Genomic DNA, 19,887 nt, shown 5'->3' on the forward strand with positions numbered 1-19,887 from the left:
TCCTCTCTGCCTCCTGGAAGCTGGAGTACTATCTCATGCTTCTGTCCGGGACTGAGAATCAGGAATAATGCAGAGTGAGGATTTTTTCCAACTCCAGTGGAGTACATGGAGCTGCTTAATGACTGACAGCAACAGCAGCATCCTAACCAGGCATGGCCTTGATTGCTGCCATTCTGACCACCTAGCCTCCCTTAATTTCTGTTTATTTTCCAAGTCTATTTCTCCAGCTTACCCATAAAAGAAAAAAAAATTAAAATGGAGGAATGACATATAAAGGGCATAAATCTTAAGTATGCAACCTGATATGTAAACACCTATGAAACGACTACCTTGATCAAAATGTAAAAGACTTTCAGCACCTTAAGTCTTCCCTCTGATACACTATTTCCTCAATAAATTCAATTTCTGCCTGAGTTAGCAAGTCCATTTCTGGTGGAGGCAGAATGCAATCAAGAAATCTGACTTGTGGCACTTCAGTGTTTATCAAATATGACCCTTATTGAATTCAGAATGAAAATAGGTCAGGACAAAGAGCAAAAAAGCATTTCTTTTTGTACCAAAGTCCTCAGGTGAGTAAACCTCAAATTAAGACTTGTTATTATTAATCATAATAACTTTATCATACCAAAGTACCTAAAACTTTATGTATTTAATTTATAAAATCCTGACCATCAAAGTCAGTCTGTGGTCTGGACACTAAATTCTTTTCAGGGACCACACCAGTATTCAACCCTGTTTCTTTAGGGTCTCTAACATATAAAGCTACATAATCTAGAATTTTCCAAGAAGTTATTATGTGGGACTTTACTTAGATATATATATATGAAGTCTTCCGGCTTTTTTATTCTAGCAGTGACTCTATGAGCACCATCACCAAGTACAGAAACAGTAGTACTAATAGTTAACAGGACATTATAAGACATTTTAATAACTTCTATATTAACACTACCAATGTCCAATAGAAGGAACTCACTGAAAAAACATGGAGTCATTTCAATCTCATTTGATGGAACTCCATCCTTCAGCAGCTCAGCCCTTACTCCTTTCATAGTCCACTGGCAGATTCTTTTAGCGCCTGCTTCAAAATATATCCAGAATCCAGTCATATCTCACCATCTCTATTGTTTCTATTTTGGTCTGAATTACCATCTTTCTAGCCTGGATTACTGCAAAACTGGATTCTTGAAAGTAATAGTGAAATGCCTTCAAAGTTCTAAAGAAAAATTAGTTTGAACCTAGAACTGCAGACCCACTAAAAAATAAAGAGTGAGGAAAAAATACTAAAAATACAAAAATTAGCTGGGCATGGTGGTGTGTGCCTGTAGTCCCAGCTGCTCAGGAGTCTGAGGCAGGAAAATCGCTTGAACCCAGGAGGCAGAAGTTGCAGTGAGCTGAGGTCATGCCAGGGCAACAGAGCAAGACTCCGTTTCAAAAAAAAAAAAGGAGATAGATCACCTGGTTTAACTGTGCATACTTTTGCATAGTGTGATTGCTAGTTACTGATTTACAGTTTTTAGACTATACAGTATAAATATACAGTTTACAAATATACAGTATAAAGGGAAAATTATACATCTATTAAAACAATTATATAAACTAATAGTATAACAGAATTTAGGAGGTAAAGGCCAGTAATGAATTGGAAGGGAAGTACAAGGTTGGTCATTTCCTCAATGTTAGGGAAATATATTTAAAATCAATGGATCAAAAATTATAACTTTAAACAAATGAAGAACTAAAACATAACTAAAAATGGTGAGAAGGAATGAAGTGAGATAAATTGCTTATCATTTCTAACACAAAACAACAAATTCGGCTTACATGGTAAGAAATAACAGCAAGAAATGTGCTATTACCTCTAAGAGGTGAAATTGGTGTGGATGGCAGGCAGAAACACTTGTACTTTTATTTTCTATGCATCTGAATTGTTTAGAATTTTTATTCAGGTACATGCTCTAAAATCAAAATTGTTTTTAATCCTAAAAAATATTAGAGGCTGGGCACAGTGGCTCATGCCTGTAATCCTATCACTTTGGGAGGCTGAGGTGGGTGGATTGCTTGAGCCCAGGAATTTGAGACCAGCCTGGGCAATATAGTGAAACCCTGTCTCTATTTAAAAAAAAGAAAAAAAAGGAAAGAAAAATTAAAGCTGGCAGGCTCTGAAAGGCGTAACAGTTGACATTACAGAAGGATCCCAGCAAATTATAAAAAGCAGGAATAAAAAAATATCAAAAAATATCTGAAGTAAAATGCCATTTAAAGGCATCTAAACTCATCCAACACTTCTGGTAAAGCAAAGTCAATAAAAGCAGTTTATAGCTATAACTCAGTGATTAGACAACAAAAAAATGATTAGAATTCTCCAAGATGGCAGAGATTAACTATAAAACTATTCTCATCCAAAATAATATAGTAATATAGTAATACAGGCATGGCCCTTGAAGTATTTCAGATTCTGGAAAATTCAATTTTGGACAAATAAATGTTATTACATATATTGATGGATAAATACATGATGGTCCAAAACCTTAACATATTTGTTCAAAAAGAATATTAAAATAAGTGATCTTTAAAATCATTATAATTAATAGCATAAAATGAAGGTTATAATATTTTAATAAAATTTTTACATTTCTTGAACAGTTTATTCAATTCATACATGATATAGCAACAAAAGGAAGGAATCTGAAACAGCTTTCCTATAAAACATTCAGAAGTACTTTCCTTTGACTGTTTACTCATATGTTCTTTTGGTATTCTTCTGAATCGTTACACAAGGTTTTAATAAATGAAAATTTCATATAAAAATAGTTACCTAACAATGGGTTTTCAAATTAAATAATAAGTCTGTTTACCAATGTATATTGCATAGCAATAGTTTAAGTACTTTAATATTTAGAAAAACATCAGGAAGTCAGTTTTTCAAGTCTGCCATATCTTAAAAGTTGGTAACTTAAAATCTATTTATAATTTTTAAATTATACATCCTGTAGATATAAAAGTTTAAAAAAATACATTTTCATTTAATACAAAAGCCTTCTACATTTACATTTTCAAACATTACTGTGATTGCTATAACATCATATATATACTTAGTCAAAATAAAGTTAATTTTTAAAAATCAGTAACGTGTAGTATGCTGGCAAGACTATTTATTTAGAAACAAATGGGGATAATTATAAAGTCAATGTTATAAATGTACTACTACAAATAAATAATTAAAACAAAGCAGAATATAAAAATGCATAGAACAGGTGCAGAAATCACCAGTGCAGAAATCTGGGCACTTAATCCCTTAAGGAGTTAGAAGATTTCAAATTTAAAAGATGACTTTTCACAGGGGACATTGTGACTTTCTGTGAATAAAGAAAAGAATGTCTATTAATTCTACTCAGATGCTTCTATTTTTGTTCAAGTGTTTTTATGTAATTCCTCCTTTAATTTAAATGTTCTTTCCCTGAAAAAAATAGTTTAAGATAATAATTTTGGTCTCATGACATATATACTTTAAAAATACATGTGATTCTACAGTAACCCCTCCCCCATCCTAATATCTATACATACATGCATTTATATAAATATATACATAATTTCAGGATTATAAAAATATTTACTTTTTATGAGCTTAAATAATTACTGAATGTTAATACAGAATACATTAGTGTTTGTATAATTTCACTTTTATTTATAAAAAGATTTTCTTATAGCAGCATTTGCATTACAAATAAAATGTGATCAAAGGATGTTGCAGTGTACCAGGACCCGTACTGCAAATCAGACTGAGCAACTGTGATGTTCCTCTAAAAGAACATTTGGAGGCTGGGCATGGTGGCTCACACCTGTAATCCCAACACTTTGGGAGGCCGAGGTGGGCTGATCACCTGAGGTTGGGAGTTCTAGACCAGGCTGACAAACATAGTGAAACTCCATCTCTACTAAAAATACAATAATTAGCTGGGCATGGTGGTTGGCACCTGTAATCACAACTACTTGGAGGCTGTGGCAGGAGAATCATTTGAACTGAGGAGGCAGAGGTTGCAGTGAGCTGAGATCGCACCAGTACACTCCAGCCTGGGCGACACAGTGAGACTCCATCTCAAAAAAACAAAAAAAATAGAACATCTGTCTCAGCCACAGAAGGGAGGTTCCCAGAAAGCACAAAAACCTTGAGGGGCTAATAACTTATCTGAACCTTCTAAGTGCATTTGAAAGTTATCTCCATAGAGTTGGCAAGACTTAGTAAAATATCCCAAGAAGTCCAAGTTTTATTGATTCCCCAGAAGTTTTCTAATGAGATAAGTAAAAATTACATTAATGGTGCTTTGAATTGAATCATATAAACTTATTAGAAATTAAAGATTTCAAGAGTGAAAAAATGAAAACATTGCTCTGGGTGGTATAAGAAAAGAAAGCAAGAAAGACAGATTTGAAACTAAGACATTATAAAAAAACAAAAATACCCTCAATCTCAAAAACTCATATTAAGCTTATTTTTGTTGAGCTCACGTTCCAGATTTCCAATCAAAGTATCAATACTTTCTTGTAGATCTTTGAGATTATCTTTTCGGTACGCTGTAGACTCAATTGTCTGCATTGTCAAATATGTCTGACATGTACACTCTTTAGACATGGGAACTGGCTGTTCAATCATTACTTCTGGCCCATCCATTTTGCTATAATTTTCTCCGTTTTCTCTATCTTCTGAAGGGACATCATTATAATCCACATCATTTAAATTTTCTTTTGTATTTAAAAAGTAGTTTTCTCCACAGCTGCTCCAGTCTCCTGCATAACGATTGCTAAGTGGACTGTCTAATCGGTTTTGCCTTGGCCTAAGTACTCCTGATGAATCAGTACCACTCAAATTTAACATGTGAGGTCGTTCTTTCTTCTGCCTTAAATAATTCAGAGAAGACTTCTGCTCTGGGAATAAACTGTCTGTTGATTTTTTGACATTTAAACGCTGCACTAGAAACAAACAATAATTTTGCTTTAATGACCGTAATTCAACTGAACTTAAAAGAAAAAAGAGCTAAAGATAAGCCATTTAATCATCAACTACAAACATGCATTAAAACAAAAACATGCACTCTATCAAAAGAAAGCATTCCATAATTATTTTGTATTACTAGACATAAACTAGATTAAGGACAGAAGCAGTACAACGTTCCATGGTGCTAATTCATGCTACATCATAACGTTCCCAAACAAATCACATTTCCAACGTCAATTAATTTTCTGTGCAAGTTTATTATTATCTAGCTAGAATTCAGACAACAGCTAAGCTGGTAGCTTCTCCTAAATTAAAAGCTACAGCAAAAAGCAGGCAAGGCATGTTGGTGTACAAACAAAATATAACAAAAAGATCCTTTGTCTGCAAACATCTAAGTGAGGCAAAGGCATCTAAAATGATCAGTCTAGAAGTTCTGACACTTGTGGGCTTTCCTGCAATTCTATTAGCAGCAGAGTCATAGTTTACTAAGAGTCATAGTTTACTAAGCAGACCAAATTTCACTTTTATAAAATGTGCAAATACTAGATTTGACCACTTGTTACCTGAGTTTGATTATACAGCATTATCTACTATCTTCATTTATTGCCTGGAAATAGTACAGATATTTTATTTTCTGGTTAGGTATTTAACAATCCCAAATAACATTTTCCATATTAAGACTACTTTCTTCTGAGAGTATGCATTGTGCTAGCCATATAGATTACCATAGAGATACATATTACTTCATTACAAACCAAGGTTCTACTGCTTACTCTTGTGTATTGAACAGAATATTTATCTAAGGCTCTTCTGTATATAAAATAGACAATTTAAAATGCTGACACACAGCTATTAAAGATTACCCACAATATCTTTCTCTTTCTGCTTGTTTATTCTCCATCAGTAAGTACCTCTTCATCTCTGTTGCCTTTATCTTAGTGAAGTAAACTTTAGTAAATCTTCACTAAGATAAAAGCAACATAAATCAGTGACAACACATGAGCTTTATACTCTCCAACATATAATGAATGCTTGTTTGCTCATGTATAAAATAAGACAACTGAAAAACTATAAAAACATATATATGGTTCTAGTTTTCCAGACCTAAATGATATTCATAACATTTTCCAGAGATCCCATACTTTTGTTTGTTGGTTGGTTGATTTGGTTTTTTTGTTGTTTTTGAGAGGGAGTTTTGCTCTTGTTGCCCAGGCTGGAATGCAATGGCATGATCTCAGCTCACTGAAACCTCCACATTCTGGGTTCAAGCGATTCTCCTGCCTCAGCCTCCTGAGTAGCTGGGATTACAGGCATGCACCACCATGCCTGGCTTATTTTGTATTTTTAGTAGAGACAGGGTTTGTCCATGTTGGTCAGGCTGGTCTTGAACTCCTGACTTCAGGTGATCCGCCTGCCTCGGCCTCCCATACTTTTTTAAACCTAGACTTTATTGAAATATTTGATAACTGTATATACGTATGTTTGTAACATTTCTATTCCATTTTTAAGATAGTTATTACCTATCATTATAGATAGCCAATATTTCTTGATCTAAAATTTTCTAGAAAATAAAGGTTAAATAATTACTTTAAATTGTTTTTTAATGTTAGTATTAATATAGAATGGGCCATACCATCAACTGATGTAAGTGTAAAATGAATATTTGAATTTTCCACTGTGTAATTATTCATATTCTTTTTCCTCCTCTAGCTGCTTATTACCACTATCTCCTTGCTTTTCCCCCCTCATTCTCTGTGCTATTCCTGTTCTTTTTAGTGCTTAACTGTCATGCCTATTGTTCTCATCAACCAGTTACAATATTCTGCTATCCTTGAGGTTATCTGGTCCGATCTCACCATACATTTTCACTCTGTGTCTTAAACTTGTCTTACTGTGCCTGCATTTTCAGACATTTGCCTGCAAAATCCAGATTCATTTTGTTGCCAGTTGCTTACAGTTACTTACCTAAGACCCTACTAAAACATTATTTCTGTATATTATCTTGGAAATTATTTAAGAAACAAATTAAATTGATATTTTATATCTTTTAGACTAAAAATTCAAGTTCTGAGAAATGAACATCACTTACTTTTTAGACTATTGATGGTGGAATGGTTTACTACTAAACATAAAGTGAAAATGGCTAATTTTAACCTCAAAAGAAAAGTTCTGGTTTTCCGATCACTGTTGACTACCCACCTTCCATAGAATAAAATTAAAAATGCAGCCTATACAGTTGCTGAAAAAAAATTCAAAATATAGTAAGTACTAAGAAAATTTTTCCTTCATTTTCTACCAATAGATTTGTTTCTAATCACCACTTTATTATCCTTTTATCTACAATTTAATTATCCTATTTAACAAAAATATACTATCTAGTTAGTTCCAAATACTCTGCTAGGACCTGGGGATATAAAGTTAAAAATAATCCCCAACCTCACCAAACTTAAAATCTGTAAGAAAGATGAAATAGAAAGAAGAGGAAAATTGATACCTTTTCCAAAAAACTTGCCCCAAATATATTTATCATAGAAAATGTATAGCGGCCAGGCGTGGTGGCTCACACCTGTAATCCCAGCAATTTGGGAAGCTGAAGCAGGCAGATCAGTTGAGGTCAGGAGTTCGAGACCAGTCTGGCCAATATGGTGAAACCCCATCTCTACTAAAAATACAAAAGTTAGCCAGGCGCAGTGGTACACTCTCTAATCCCAGCTACTCGGGAGGCTGAGGTAGGAGAATCGTTTGAACCTGAAAGGCAAAGGTTGCAGTGAGCCAAGATCATGCCACTGCACTCCAACTTGGGCGACAGAGTGAAAATCCATCTCAAAAAAAAAAAAAAAAAAAGAAAGAAGAAGAAAGAAAACATGATATAGCAAGGATCTAGGAGTTATACGGTCTCTAAATTCATTTCTCCATCTTTAAGGTGGTAGGGTGGCCAGGTAATTTTCAGTATTCTTAAAATAGAAAATGAATATCTAAAAGAAACATTTTTGTGAAAACAATACATAAAAAAGATAAAAAGAAGGCTGTTCTGGTCAATGGGGAAGTGTATTTCCATTTTGTTCCCCCATCCCTTGCTGATCTGGCTTCTAAGCTGCTTCCAAAGAACCCCAGATCTTAGTAGAAGAAAATCTAAAAACTATTGGCAGGATGATTTTTACCTTCTAATGCTGATATGCTAAAGTTCTAACTAATTACGTTGAAGATAGGATTTTTCAAATAGAAATCTGAAAGCAAACTATCTTCTTGCCCAAAAGTAAAAAACAAAAAAAAAACATAAAACAAAAAATTTAAAAGTAAAAAGGAAGGGGCCAACTCTTTTTAACTCTGGAGTTGGAGAATTTACAAATGGAAAAATAAGATACGCATAACAAGGAAAGCTAAAACCTTCTATTGAATGCATGGAGATAGGATAGGCATTCACTGAGTTAATATGCTATGGACTACTAGTCTTTACCAAGTTCTCTATGTCACTATCAACTTTCTCAGGCCATGCAACTGCACCTCATCTACTTGATTTCTGCCTTTTCCAAGAATTCAACATCAGGTGATTTAGAGGGTAAAACTGTTGTTTCTTCTCATCCTTCTGCCCTATTCTTTGTCTGAGGTACTACAACTAAGGAAAAATAACAGGTTATAGAAAAGGGAGCAGTTATTTTTAAAACCAACAACACAAATCTTTAGAATGAGATGCTGTACACTAGGAACAGCTGTTTAAGGCTGTCTTTAGAATACAGTGAATTTGAAATCTGAACCTGCTTTTTCTATAACACAAGATATATGTTTCTTCTCCCAAACCCAAAACTAAGGTAGCTACTATTACAAAATTATAAAATGACCTTAACCTCTGGCACAGAATTAGTAACAAACTCAGCACTGACAGTAAACTTAATGGTCTCCAAAGAAGCAAGTTTTCATTTGTGGTAATGACAAGATGGCTTTCTCCCAAATTCCTGGTGTTTATTAGAATTAAAGCTGCTCTAGAAAGAGGAAACACAGTTAACACTCTGAAAGATCCCTTACATTGGGCATCAAATGCTGAAATTAGCCCAATTACCCAGAGAATCTTGATTCAGGATTTAAAAATAATTAAAATAACATTCTAATTCAGTTAAAATATAAATTAGAATAATTTTTAAGCCTGCATTTAAAAGAAAGCAAAAGCTTTAGCTTTCCAAATTTAAACATTGAAAATTTTTATTAACTTTATTTTTAATTCACTTTATAATGATGAAATCAAGCATTCCCTTGTACTTTAATTTTTCCATCTTAAAGGAGTAACAGAAGATGTTGATTGAGTGCTCACTTTGTGCTAAACACTTTTAGATGCTTCATCTCAATCTTTACAACAACCCTGAGGCAGGCATTATTTAGAGAGAAGCAAACTGAGAGTTGAAGAGGTTAAAGTTTTTGCCAGAGCCCACCCTGCTTGCAAGTGCCAGCACCCATATCTGAACTCAAGCCTGACCCCACGGCCAAGCGCTGTTACTAGTGTGCTCTACACTAAACACCAAAGTACTTCACGCTTGGTCCCACGTAGTGCGGAGTGAGGGTAGCAGGGGTTACTAAAAGCTAAGAAAATTTTGGAATTTAAATGAAAGGTCCTTTACAGAACATCTAATTAAACACATGTTTCTTTTAGCTCTGAAACTATATAAGAGATAATTAGGAAAATAACTGTCAGTTTTTAGTTATTGACTGGAATAAGAATTGGATAAGAAAGATGGAAAGGTCAAAGATAATGCCCGATTCAAGCTGAGATAATTTGATGAATGACCATGAATGCAGTAAAGATGTAAAAAAGAACTGATTTAAGGAGAAAAATGAATTCTGCTTTATACAGTTAAACTAAAAATGAGAAGAGTAAATAAATTAGTATTTATTGAGTATCTATTATGTGTCAAGAGCTATTCTGAGCACCTTACATACACAATTTTTTAAAATCCTAATATAAAATCTATAAACATATTATTAAATCCATATGACAAAAGATAATACAAGGCTCTAAGACCTTAAGAAACCAGTCCAAGGTCAGATTGCTAGTAAGTGGCACAACCAGGATTCAAATCTAGATCTGATCAAATCTAAAATGTGTACATTGATCTACATGCCTACAATGTAATCAGCAAAGGTAGAAAACACTTAAATGAAAAAACTAAAGGATAGGTATCAATTCACAACATTTTGAAAAAGCAAAATTTAGAAAAGTTTCTTCAATCATATACGGGCACATGTAATGATTAGTTAATTCAAATACACTATCATTGAAAGCAAAAAAAAATATTTCCATAGAATCACTTACCTGGCCAAAGTTGGAGTAAGTAATGAAGAACTTCAATGTGTTTTTTAAAATCCAAAGCACTTGCAAGTTCTTCTGAATCAGTAAAGACTCTGTTGTTACGGGTGGAAGGCTCTTGCTTCTGACTTAATAATACTGGTCCAAAGCACACAGCCAAATTCTGGCACGTCATCTTATTCACTTCATGATAAGAAGCCACCAATTTCAAATGATCCAACAACATTTTTAGGGTTGCCTAAATTAAATTTCAATTAATATAGTCATAAAGGGGCAAATTCAAGGACACAATTTATAGCAGAAAATACAGAGAAGCATCCTGTCACTTTAAAAAAATATATATATATTTTTTTATTGAGCAGAGTTTTGCTCTTTTTGCCCAGGCTGAAGTGCAATGGCACAATTTTGGCTCACTGCAACCTCCACCTCCCGGGTTCAAGTGATTCTCCTGCCTCAGCCTCCCAAGTAGCTGGGATTACAGGTGTGCACCACCACACCCAGCTATTTTTGTATTTTTAGTAGAGACAGGGTTTCTCTCTGTTGGTCAGGCTGGTCTCAAACTCCCAACCTCAGGTGATCCGCCCGCCTCAGCCTCCCAAAGTGCTGGGATTACAGGTGTGAGCCACTGTGCCCAACTTTAAAAAGATTTTTTTTAAAGATCTGCTTATAAGTTGAATGTTTGGAATCTAGAACATAGTTTCTAATAGAAACATTATATGGGGCCTAAATCATGTTCTGGCCAGAGGAGGTGGCTCACGCCTGTAATCCTGGCAGTTTGGGAGTCTGAGGTGCGCAGATCACCTGAGGTCAGGAGTTCAAGACCAGCCTGGCCAACATGGTGAAACCCTGTCTCCACTAAAATACAAAAATTAGTGGGGCATGATGGGGGGTGCCTGTAATCCCAGCTACTTGGGAGGCTAAGATGGGAGAATCACTTGGACCCAGGAGATGGAAGTTGCAGTGAGCCAAGATCGCACTATTGCAGTCCAGCCTGGGTAGCTGAGAGAGACTCTGTCTCAAAAAAAAAATTATGTTCCAACAACATAATTTAATCCATTAAATGGTTAAACTATACATTCTTTATAAAATACTTATGAATGCATTCCAGATTTCAGCTGGAATCCCTGGGAAAATGTATCCATTAACTCCTTCTCTTCTAAAATGGCAACAACAAAGGCTGTGATGAAAAGGGGATTAGGGGCAGAATGTTCATTTTTAAGTACAGATAAGTCCTATAGTTGTAAGTTGTAATCACTATCATACTTAAATCTAGGAAGCTAACCATTCGAGAATATGTCCAGGTTCTATAATTTGGATTATGAAAGATATTTTTAAAAGGCTAATATGCTTCTTAACTAATAAATATTTTAAGTAGAAAAACCTTAAAAGGAAGAATAGCACAGTTAGAAATAAAAGAAAAAATTACTAAAAAAAATATTTTTTAATCTTTAAAGAAATTAGGAGAGTTGGCTCAAAAAGTGGAATGGTTATTTAGGTTTAAACAATTATGAAAGGAAATGATGTTTTTTGACATAGTGGCATATGATCAATCATTTAACAAAATGATGAGTATGTAATTCTTCAAAACTATATTAAAGACATCAATGCCAATTAAAAACTGTAATTTAATTTAATTTTTTTTTTTTAAACAGGTCTCATTCTGTTGCCCAGGCTGAGATGCAGTGGCATGATCACAGCTCACTGCAGCACCAACCACCTTCCCAGCTCAAGCAATCTTCCCACCTCAGCCTCCCAAGTAGCTGGTGCTACAGGCGTATGACACTATACCCACTAATTTAAAAAAAAAAATTTATAGGCCAGGAGTGGTGGCTCACACCTGTAATTCCAGCACTTTGGGAGGCTGAAGCGGGTGAATCATCTGACTTCAGGAGTTTGAGACCAGCCTGGTCAACATGGTGAAACTCCACCTCTACTGAAAATTCAAAAAAATAGCTGGGTGTAGTGGTGCATGCCTGTAGTCCCAGCTAATCAGGAGGCTGAGGTGGGAGGATTGCTTGACCCGGCAGGCGGAAGTTGCAGTGAGCCGAGATCGCGCCACTGCACTCCAGCCTGGGCAACAGAGTGAGACTCAGTCTCAAAAAAAAAAAAAAAAAAAAAAATTATTTATTTTGTAGAGACATGGTCTCGCTACGTTGCCTAAGCTGGTAAAAAATCTTATTTAAAGAGAAATGACATTATCTCTGGAGCCAAAAGTGACAAATGGATTGGTGATCAGAAGCACATTTAGTAACTGTGGCAAGAACAAGTCGAGAGAGATGAGGTAGGAAGCCAGATTACAATGTGCTGAGTAGTAAATGAGTGGTGAAGAAGCATTAACAGCCAGAATAAACAGCCTTTCAATGTTTGGCTGTGAAGGGAAGGAATGAAGAGATAATGAAAGCTGTAGAAGAATATGGCATTTTAAATCAAAACGAGCCAAATATATGAATCATATTTCTTTTTTAAATTCATAATTATTTCCTAACACAAGTGGAACTCTATATACATTGGACTCTTAAGGGTATTTCCAGCATGTAATTGTGACCATACACACAGAGACACAAACAACACATTGCACCTGGTTAAATATATGTTCAATCTCAATAGCAAGCAAAGGAAAGCAAATTTTTTACATGAGCCAAAAAATGTAATTGTCATGTTCCTTTTGAAAGTTAGTCTGGCTGGGCATGGTGGCTCATGCCTACAATCCCAGCACTTTGGGAGGTCGAGGTGGGTGGATTGCTTGAGCTCAAGAGTTTGAGACTAGCCTGGGCAACATGGTGAAAACCAGTCTCTACAAAACATACCAAAAAAAGTAGCTGAGGGTGACAGAACACACCTGTAGTCCCAGCTACTTAGGGAGGGTGAGGCAGGAGGATTGCTTAAGCCCAGCAGTTGAGGCTGCAGTGAGCTCTGTTTGTACCACTGTACTCCAGCCTGAGCTCAAAAACAATTAAAAAAAAAAAAAAAGAAACAAAATTAGCATGAAAACATATAAGGAGGCCAGGCACAGTGGCTCATGCCTGTAATCTCAGCACTTTGGGAGGCCAAGGTGGGCGGATCACGAGGTCAGGAGTTCGAGACCAGCCTGATCAACATGGTGAAACCCCATCTCTACTAAAAATACAAAAATGAGCCAGGCATGGTGGCGTGTGCCTGTAATCCCAGCTACTCAGGAGGCTGAGGCAGAAGAATCGCTTGAACCCAGGAGGCGGAGGTTGCAGTGAGCCGATATCATACCACTGGACTCCAGCCTGGGTGACAGAGTGAGACTTTCAAAAAAAAAAAGAGAGAACATATAAGGGCCTTAAAATGTTCGTATTATTTAAATAAGCAATTTTATTTCTGAGATTCTATTCTAAATAATTCTAAACTAAAAAGAAATCTGTGTACAAATTGTTGAAAATCTAAATATATAAAAGAGAATACTGATAAATTACATTGTCAAATCCACTAAATAGTGTATCACTCAGTTATTGACTGATTGGATTAATTAATTGATTGATTGACACAAGGTCTGGCTCTATCACTCAGACTAGAGTGCAGTGGCATCATCTTGGCTCACTGTAGCCTCGACCTCCCTAAGTTCAAGCCATCCTCCCACCTCAGCTTCCCAAGTAGCTGGAACCACAGGTCTGTGCCACCATGCCTGGCTAATTTTTGTAGGGATAGGGTTTTGCCATGTCATCCAGGCTTATTCAGTCCTTTTAGAAAGAATGGTAACAGCATGGGCCTTAGGGTCAGAAAGACCTAAATTCATGTGCTAGCTACACTATAATCACAAAAGGTATGTAACTTTCAGCAAGTGATCCCTAACACTCATTTCTTCACTTATAAGTGGCACTTATAATTTTACCTAGTGCTGGGCATGGTGGCTCATGCCTGTAATTCCAGCACTTTGGGAGGCCAAGGCAGGCAGATCACCTCAAGTGAGGAGTTCAAGACCAGCCTGGCCAACATGGTGAAACCCTGTCTCTACTAAAAATACAAAAATAAGTTGGGCGTGGTGGTGCCCACCTGTAGTCCCAGTTACTCAGGAGGCTGAGGTAGGAGAATCGCTTGAACCTGTAAAGGTAGAGGTTGCAGTGAGCTGAGATTGCGACACTGCACTCTAGCCTGGGCAACAGAGTGAGACTCCTATCTTCAATAAAATAAAATAAAATTTACCTACTGTCGGGAAACCAGTATCTCTACTTTTCCACCTACCCCCTTCAACTTCCCCCGTTCAGCTTCTGCACTCTTTAGCTGTTCCCTTCCCCTAACCCAAAGGAGGAGTAATTGTTAATCCAACTGGACAGAGCCCAGGACACTGAGAGGGGGACCACGGTAAACTCGCAAATAAAGTTACTGGACTTACAGTTTCTACTCACTAATTCTTGCACTTTCTGCTCCCGCGTGACAAAAAATATAGGCAAATTTGGCCTCATCTAGACAAGCCCAGCCATCTTTCTCTTATTTTCCCTTCTGTTCTAAGGAACAACAAATAAAGTTAGGCTAAGGCTAGTTCTGACGACCTACCTATCCTTCTCGCTGTGTCCTAAAGGCATACCTGAGGATGCTGGTCTGAAGATTTTGGAGAGCAGGGGAATAGAAAGGATAAGGAGGGAAAAATGAGGGGTAAGGCTGTTGTTTGTCTTAAAGCTAAGCCATGTACACCATAACAGTTGTATCTAAAAAATACTAAAAGGAGATGCACCAAAATGTTAATTATAGCTGCCTTTGAATATTGATGACTGTTAATTTTACATTTTTCTTTTCTGTATCTTTTCAATATTTCTATAATGAAATTTTATTGTAATAATATTTTAACAATACAATCAAAAAAACTTTAGTGAGTATTTACTCATCCTTAGGCTAAAATCACATACAGAAAAGATAATAAAAATGTCTTCTAGATTTATTCTGTTTAAGAAGCATTAGATTTAGGCTGTTTAAAAGCAGTAACAGCAGAGCTTTTAAACATGAGTGCCACAAATATCAAATATCTAAAATTATCTGTAGCTCTGGAGCTAGGTATATAGTTCATTAACTGGTTTTCAGGAAAAATGTATACTGGTAATGCTTACCTTCTCAATCTCAGGGAGACAATCCAGCAGGTCAACAGTGTACCTGGAGTCACTTGGGTCATTCTCACAACCATTTGATGACATTTTCAAAGGACTTTTTACCATTGCATCTAATACAGCCTCATAAAGCTGCTTTGTTATCAGAGGAGAAGGAAGTTCTCTTAAATAATCCTTAAGCACACCTTTAGAAAACAAATTGCAGACAGCTGGTGATTAGACTGCAGAGTGAAATAAAGAACTATGGTCAATTTTTTTTTAATTTAAGTATTATAGCTAACTTTCAATATTTTGAAAACAATAAAAGCACTAACATAAAAAGAATTATAATAAAATATTAGCATTTGTATCCTTTTAAGTTGCCTTGGTAATTGACTTGTTTTGAAAGCATGCTAAAAATGAAAACAATTTCCAGTTGCCATACATATTAGGTTTATTAATCATAAACTATTCTTGATACACATACCCTTATTGATTCTGCCCCCTTTAAAAAGCTTCTCTACATGCATGTGAAACAGAAATTAAGCAAGGCATATTTATGTTAATTATAAATTATTCCAATTACACAAATTTTGAGTTTCTAGACTTTAAATTGATAATGAAAAAGTACCAGTTGTCCAAAACCCTTGAAAATAAATATATTTCCTCTTTAACAGTGGAGAAGTATCTTAAACAGATATAACTGGATGGCTGGATAATCTCTAATGCTATGCTATCATATGGAAGAAAAAATCATTCCTAAAGCCAAACAAATAAAACCAAAAGCTAAGAACAGAAAATATCCAATTTGTCACTATAATGGGAATGAGGACAGTCAATTGCAAACATAGCACACATAGTTTTGAACTAAGATATTACCTATAGTAGAGGAAACTGGAAATAGTGGTTGTTATATATAAGCAAAGTAGGTAAGATACTAGCTAAAGGCTGGCATGTGATCACAAGGGAAAACAGGAGATATTCCTAACACCAAAAACCTAAATATATGCAATATTGATTCAGAACATGCTCTCAGCCTGAGAACTCAGTTTGAAAGCTTAGTTTGAACTTAAACATGATTCTATAGGAAGTTTCCCATCTCATTTTTAAAAAAATCATGACAGGGTCTCATTCTATCACCCAGGCTGGAGTACACTGGTAACCTCAAACTCCTAGGCTCAAGCAATCCTTCCATCTCAGCCTACTAAGTAGCTAGGACTACAAGTGGCTGCCACCACACCTGGCTAATTTTCTTATTTTTTGTAGCTCAGGGTCACATTATACTTCCCAGGTTAGTCTTGAATTGCTGGTGTCAAGTGATCTTCCTACTTTATTCTCCCAGAGTACTTGGCATGAGCCACTGTGCCTGGCCCCAAGTTTTAAATATTTAATATTAACATGGTTCATTAGTTTCTTATGTATCCTCCTAGTGTTTGTTTATGCAAATATAAATATGATTTGTCTCGCTCACTGAGGGTTGAGTATCCTTAGTCTGAACATCCAAAATACTCTTAAAATCCAAAACTTTTAAAATGCCAACATGCTCATTAGAGCATTCTGGATTTTTGATTTTTCGATTAGGGATGCTAAACTGGTAAGCATAATGCAAATATTTCAAAACCAAAAGAAATCAGAAATAGGAAACCTACATATGCTGTTTTGTTTCTTGCTTTTTCATTTAACATCATATCCTTGAGATCTTTTCAGGACATAGAGAGCTTCCTCAATCATTTTTACAGCCACATTATAGTAGTTCAACATAAGGACATCCCATAGTCTTAACTTTATTCAGTCTCTTACAGATGGATACTAAAGTTGTTTCTTATCTTTGTTTTTCCAAAACATGCTACAATTAATAACCTTGCATATCATCACTTTGCATGTTTGCAGGTATGTATGTAGGATAAATTCTTGAAACAGGACTACTAAAATTACAAAAATGCATTTGCAATTTTGAGGAAAAAGGAGGAATAAGAATGTTTCTTTCCTAGGCTTGGAACTTGAGCATCTAGGTGGATACTAGTGACATTACTTCAAATAGAGAACACAGGAAGAAAATCATGTTTTAGGGGGTAAACAAGAGTTTCATATTCAACATATGGAGCTTAAGGTATCTATGGGACATTCAAGGCTGCTGGATATAAAAATCTGAGGCTCAGGAAAGAGATGACTAGAGACATAGATTTAAGAATGATCAACTTAAAGATAACTGGATACTTGGGAATGATTATCAGGGAGGCATATAGAGTGATTAACAGAAGGCTTAGAAAATAACCCTGAAGAACATGACCTTTCCAGGGGTCATCAGGAAAGAGGATCTTCCAATGGTGACTATGGAAGAATGGCAAAAGATGTATGTACAGTGAGAGGAGGCGGGGACGGGGCGAGAGGAGAGTGGCAAAAGTGCTGCCAAGGAAGTCAAGGAAAAAATGTTTCAAGAAAGAGTCTATGGTATCTAATGATACCCAAAAAATAATTAGGTTAGATAAGAATAGTGTTAAATATTGCAGAGAACAGTGTTTTTCAAAATTGCCTGCACCAATGTGAGTTTTAAAAAAATTAGATTCTGGAGACCCATACCAGCTTTACTAAATCATAATCCACAGGGGCCAGAGCTCCTGTCCCTGTATTTTAAACAAATTCCATTTGTGATTAGGCAACAGGGTTTTGTAGCCAGGCATAGAAAATAACGATCTAGAGACAATTTAAAATAAGAACCTAAAAATGTCCACCAGAAAAGGAAGTCAGCAACCTTGGCAAGCAGTTTCAGGAAAATAAAGGACACTGAAGTCAGGTTGCAGTTGGTTAGGAAGTAAATGGACATTAAAGAAATAGACAAAGAAATGCACACAATTTGATCAAGAAATCTGGCTTTGAGAGAAGTTCATAACCATAGAGGAGAGGGGAAGGCAGGGGAGAAATGGGATCAAAGTGGAGATTTTTCTTTAAAGACAAGAGATACTTAAACATTTAAATGCTAATGTAAAGGAGAGAGTAAAAAGTTTTTCGAGGTTCAGGAGAGAGGAAATATAATCAGTTGAGCAAAGTCCTTAAGAAGAAAGAAGAGACTTCTGAGAACACATGAAGGAATTAGAATTTGTCCAAGATGTAACAAAGATCATTTCTTTTTTATTAAAGAAAGGAAGTGGAACGAATATATGCCAGAGAAGGCACATTGGCAGGCTGGATCACAAGAAGTAGAGCAAGTTCCCATCTGACAGCTTCTGTTTTCTCTGTGATGTTAAGAGGCAAGGCTGTCTGCTAAGAATGACATGGGTAAAATGAGGTTTGAGGGGAGTGAGAAGATATTAAATAGACACTCCAGAGAATAAGAGAGACAGCTGATAAAACATAACAATTATTATCAGGCACCATTCAGAACCTTCTAATGACTTTGAAGTCCATGGATTAATACTGGTACCAAATAATATTGATTTTTTTTTCTCATTGTAATCAGTAACCCATATACAGGCTAGAAAAGCAGGGCAGTGTTTCTAGGCAAGATGGAGCAATAGGGACTAGATTTACCTTCCTGCTGGTAACAAGTGAAAATGCCAGACAAAATATCTGACAAAACTATGTCTCCAAGACATTGGATATCAGGCAAAGGAAGGGGATCCCTGAGAGATGTGAACTAAAAAGTGTGCCCACAATGACCCCAGCTTACTGCCTGGAGAGACTGTCCAGATTGCAGCAGTAAGAAAATGAAAACCCTTCAGCTTTTTCAACAGCTGAAGGGGAGTTAGAAATTCAAGGAGGCTAAAGCAGCTAGAGCTTGCAGGACGGAGCACTTGAGAGCAGCGGGCTGCCTAGAGACGACTCTGGAAATCAGCAAAGTCCCAAGTGTTCATCTGAGTACTAATAAGCACACGCAGGTGGTGCAACTCCCCAAGACTGGAAAAAGAACCAGCCAAACAGATTAGAGAGAACAATTCTGGTAGATTGCATAGTGTGGGCAATCACTCCTGTTCCAAGCAGCCAGAGTGGAAAACTTCATAATTCAGGGCATTTGGGTACAGCACTGTGTTGAATTGTGCGCCCCCCCCCAATCAAAAACAAAACAAAACAAAACATGTTGAAGTCTGAACTCCCAGTACCTCAGAATATGACCTTATTTGGAAAGAGTCTTTACAGAGGCAATCAAGTTAAATGAAGTTATTAGGGTGGGCCCTACTACAAAATAACATGTCCTTATAAAATGGACACAGAGAAAGACATACAGAGAGGGTAGATGATATGAAGAAACACAGGGTGAATGCCATGTTTAGATGGAGGATTGGAGTCATGCATCTACAGACAAAGAAAGGGCTGTCAAAGGTTGCCAGCAAACCACCAGAACTAGGAAGATTCAAGGAAGGATTCCCCTGCAGGTATCAGAGGGAGCAGGGCCCTATGCTTTGATTCTGAACTTCTAGCCTCCAGAACTGTGAGAAAATAAATTTCTGTTGTTTTAGCCACCAAGTTTGTGGCACTTTGTTATGGCAGTCATAGAAAGCTAACATAAGTACACAGCATATAGAAGAGTTTTGCTTCAGTAGTGAATCAAAGAAATAGAC

The 19,887-nt window shown here is 36.1% G+C and overlaps 2 protein-coding genes across 4 annotated transcripts in view; one reads left to right on the plus strand and one right to left on the minus strand.

The window, feature by feature from the left end:
- Positions 1-19,887, plus strand: part of DNAI3 (dynein axonemal intermediate chain 3) — a 144,341-nt gene that overhangs the window by 98,172 nt on the left and 26,282 nt on the right. The gene's annotated exons all lie outside the window — the stretch shown is intronic.
- SYDE2 (synapse defective Rho GTPase homolog 2) overlaps positions 1,285-19,887 on the minus strand; it is a 49,625-nt gene continuing 31,022 nt past the window's right edge. Inside the window, exons 5-7 of one of the 2 annotated variants that reach the window (XM_064372577.1) lie at positions 15,356-15,537; positions 10,296-10,527; positions 1,285-4,968 (exon numbers count right to left, since the gene is read on the minus strand). In XM_064372577.1, the coding sequence (XP_064228647.1) occupies positions 4,469-4,968; positions 10,296-10,527; positions 15,356-15,537 (914 nt within the window). In that variant the 3' untranslated portion in view covers positions 1,285-4,468. The remainder of the gene's footprint in view (positions 4,969-10,295; positions 10,528-15,355; positions 15,538-19,887) is intronic. The other variant, XM_064372578.1, reaches the window with a different exon arrangement.

Source organism: Aotus nancymaae, unplaced genomic scaffold (genome assembly GCF_030222135.1).
Source record: "Aotus nancymaae isolate 86718 unplaced genomic scaffold, 86718_ANA_hifiasm-v0.15.2.pri h1tg000007l, whole genome shotgun sequence".
Taxonomy (NCBI): domain Eukaryota; kingdom Metazoa; phylum Chordata; class Mammalia; order Primates; family Aotidae; genus Aotus; species Aotus nancymaae.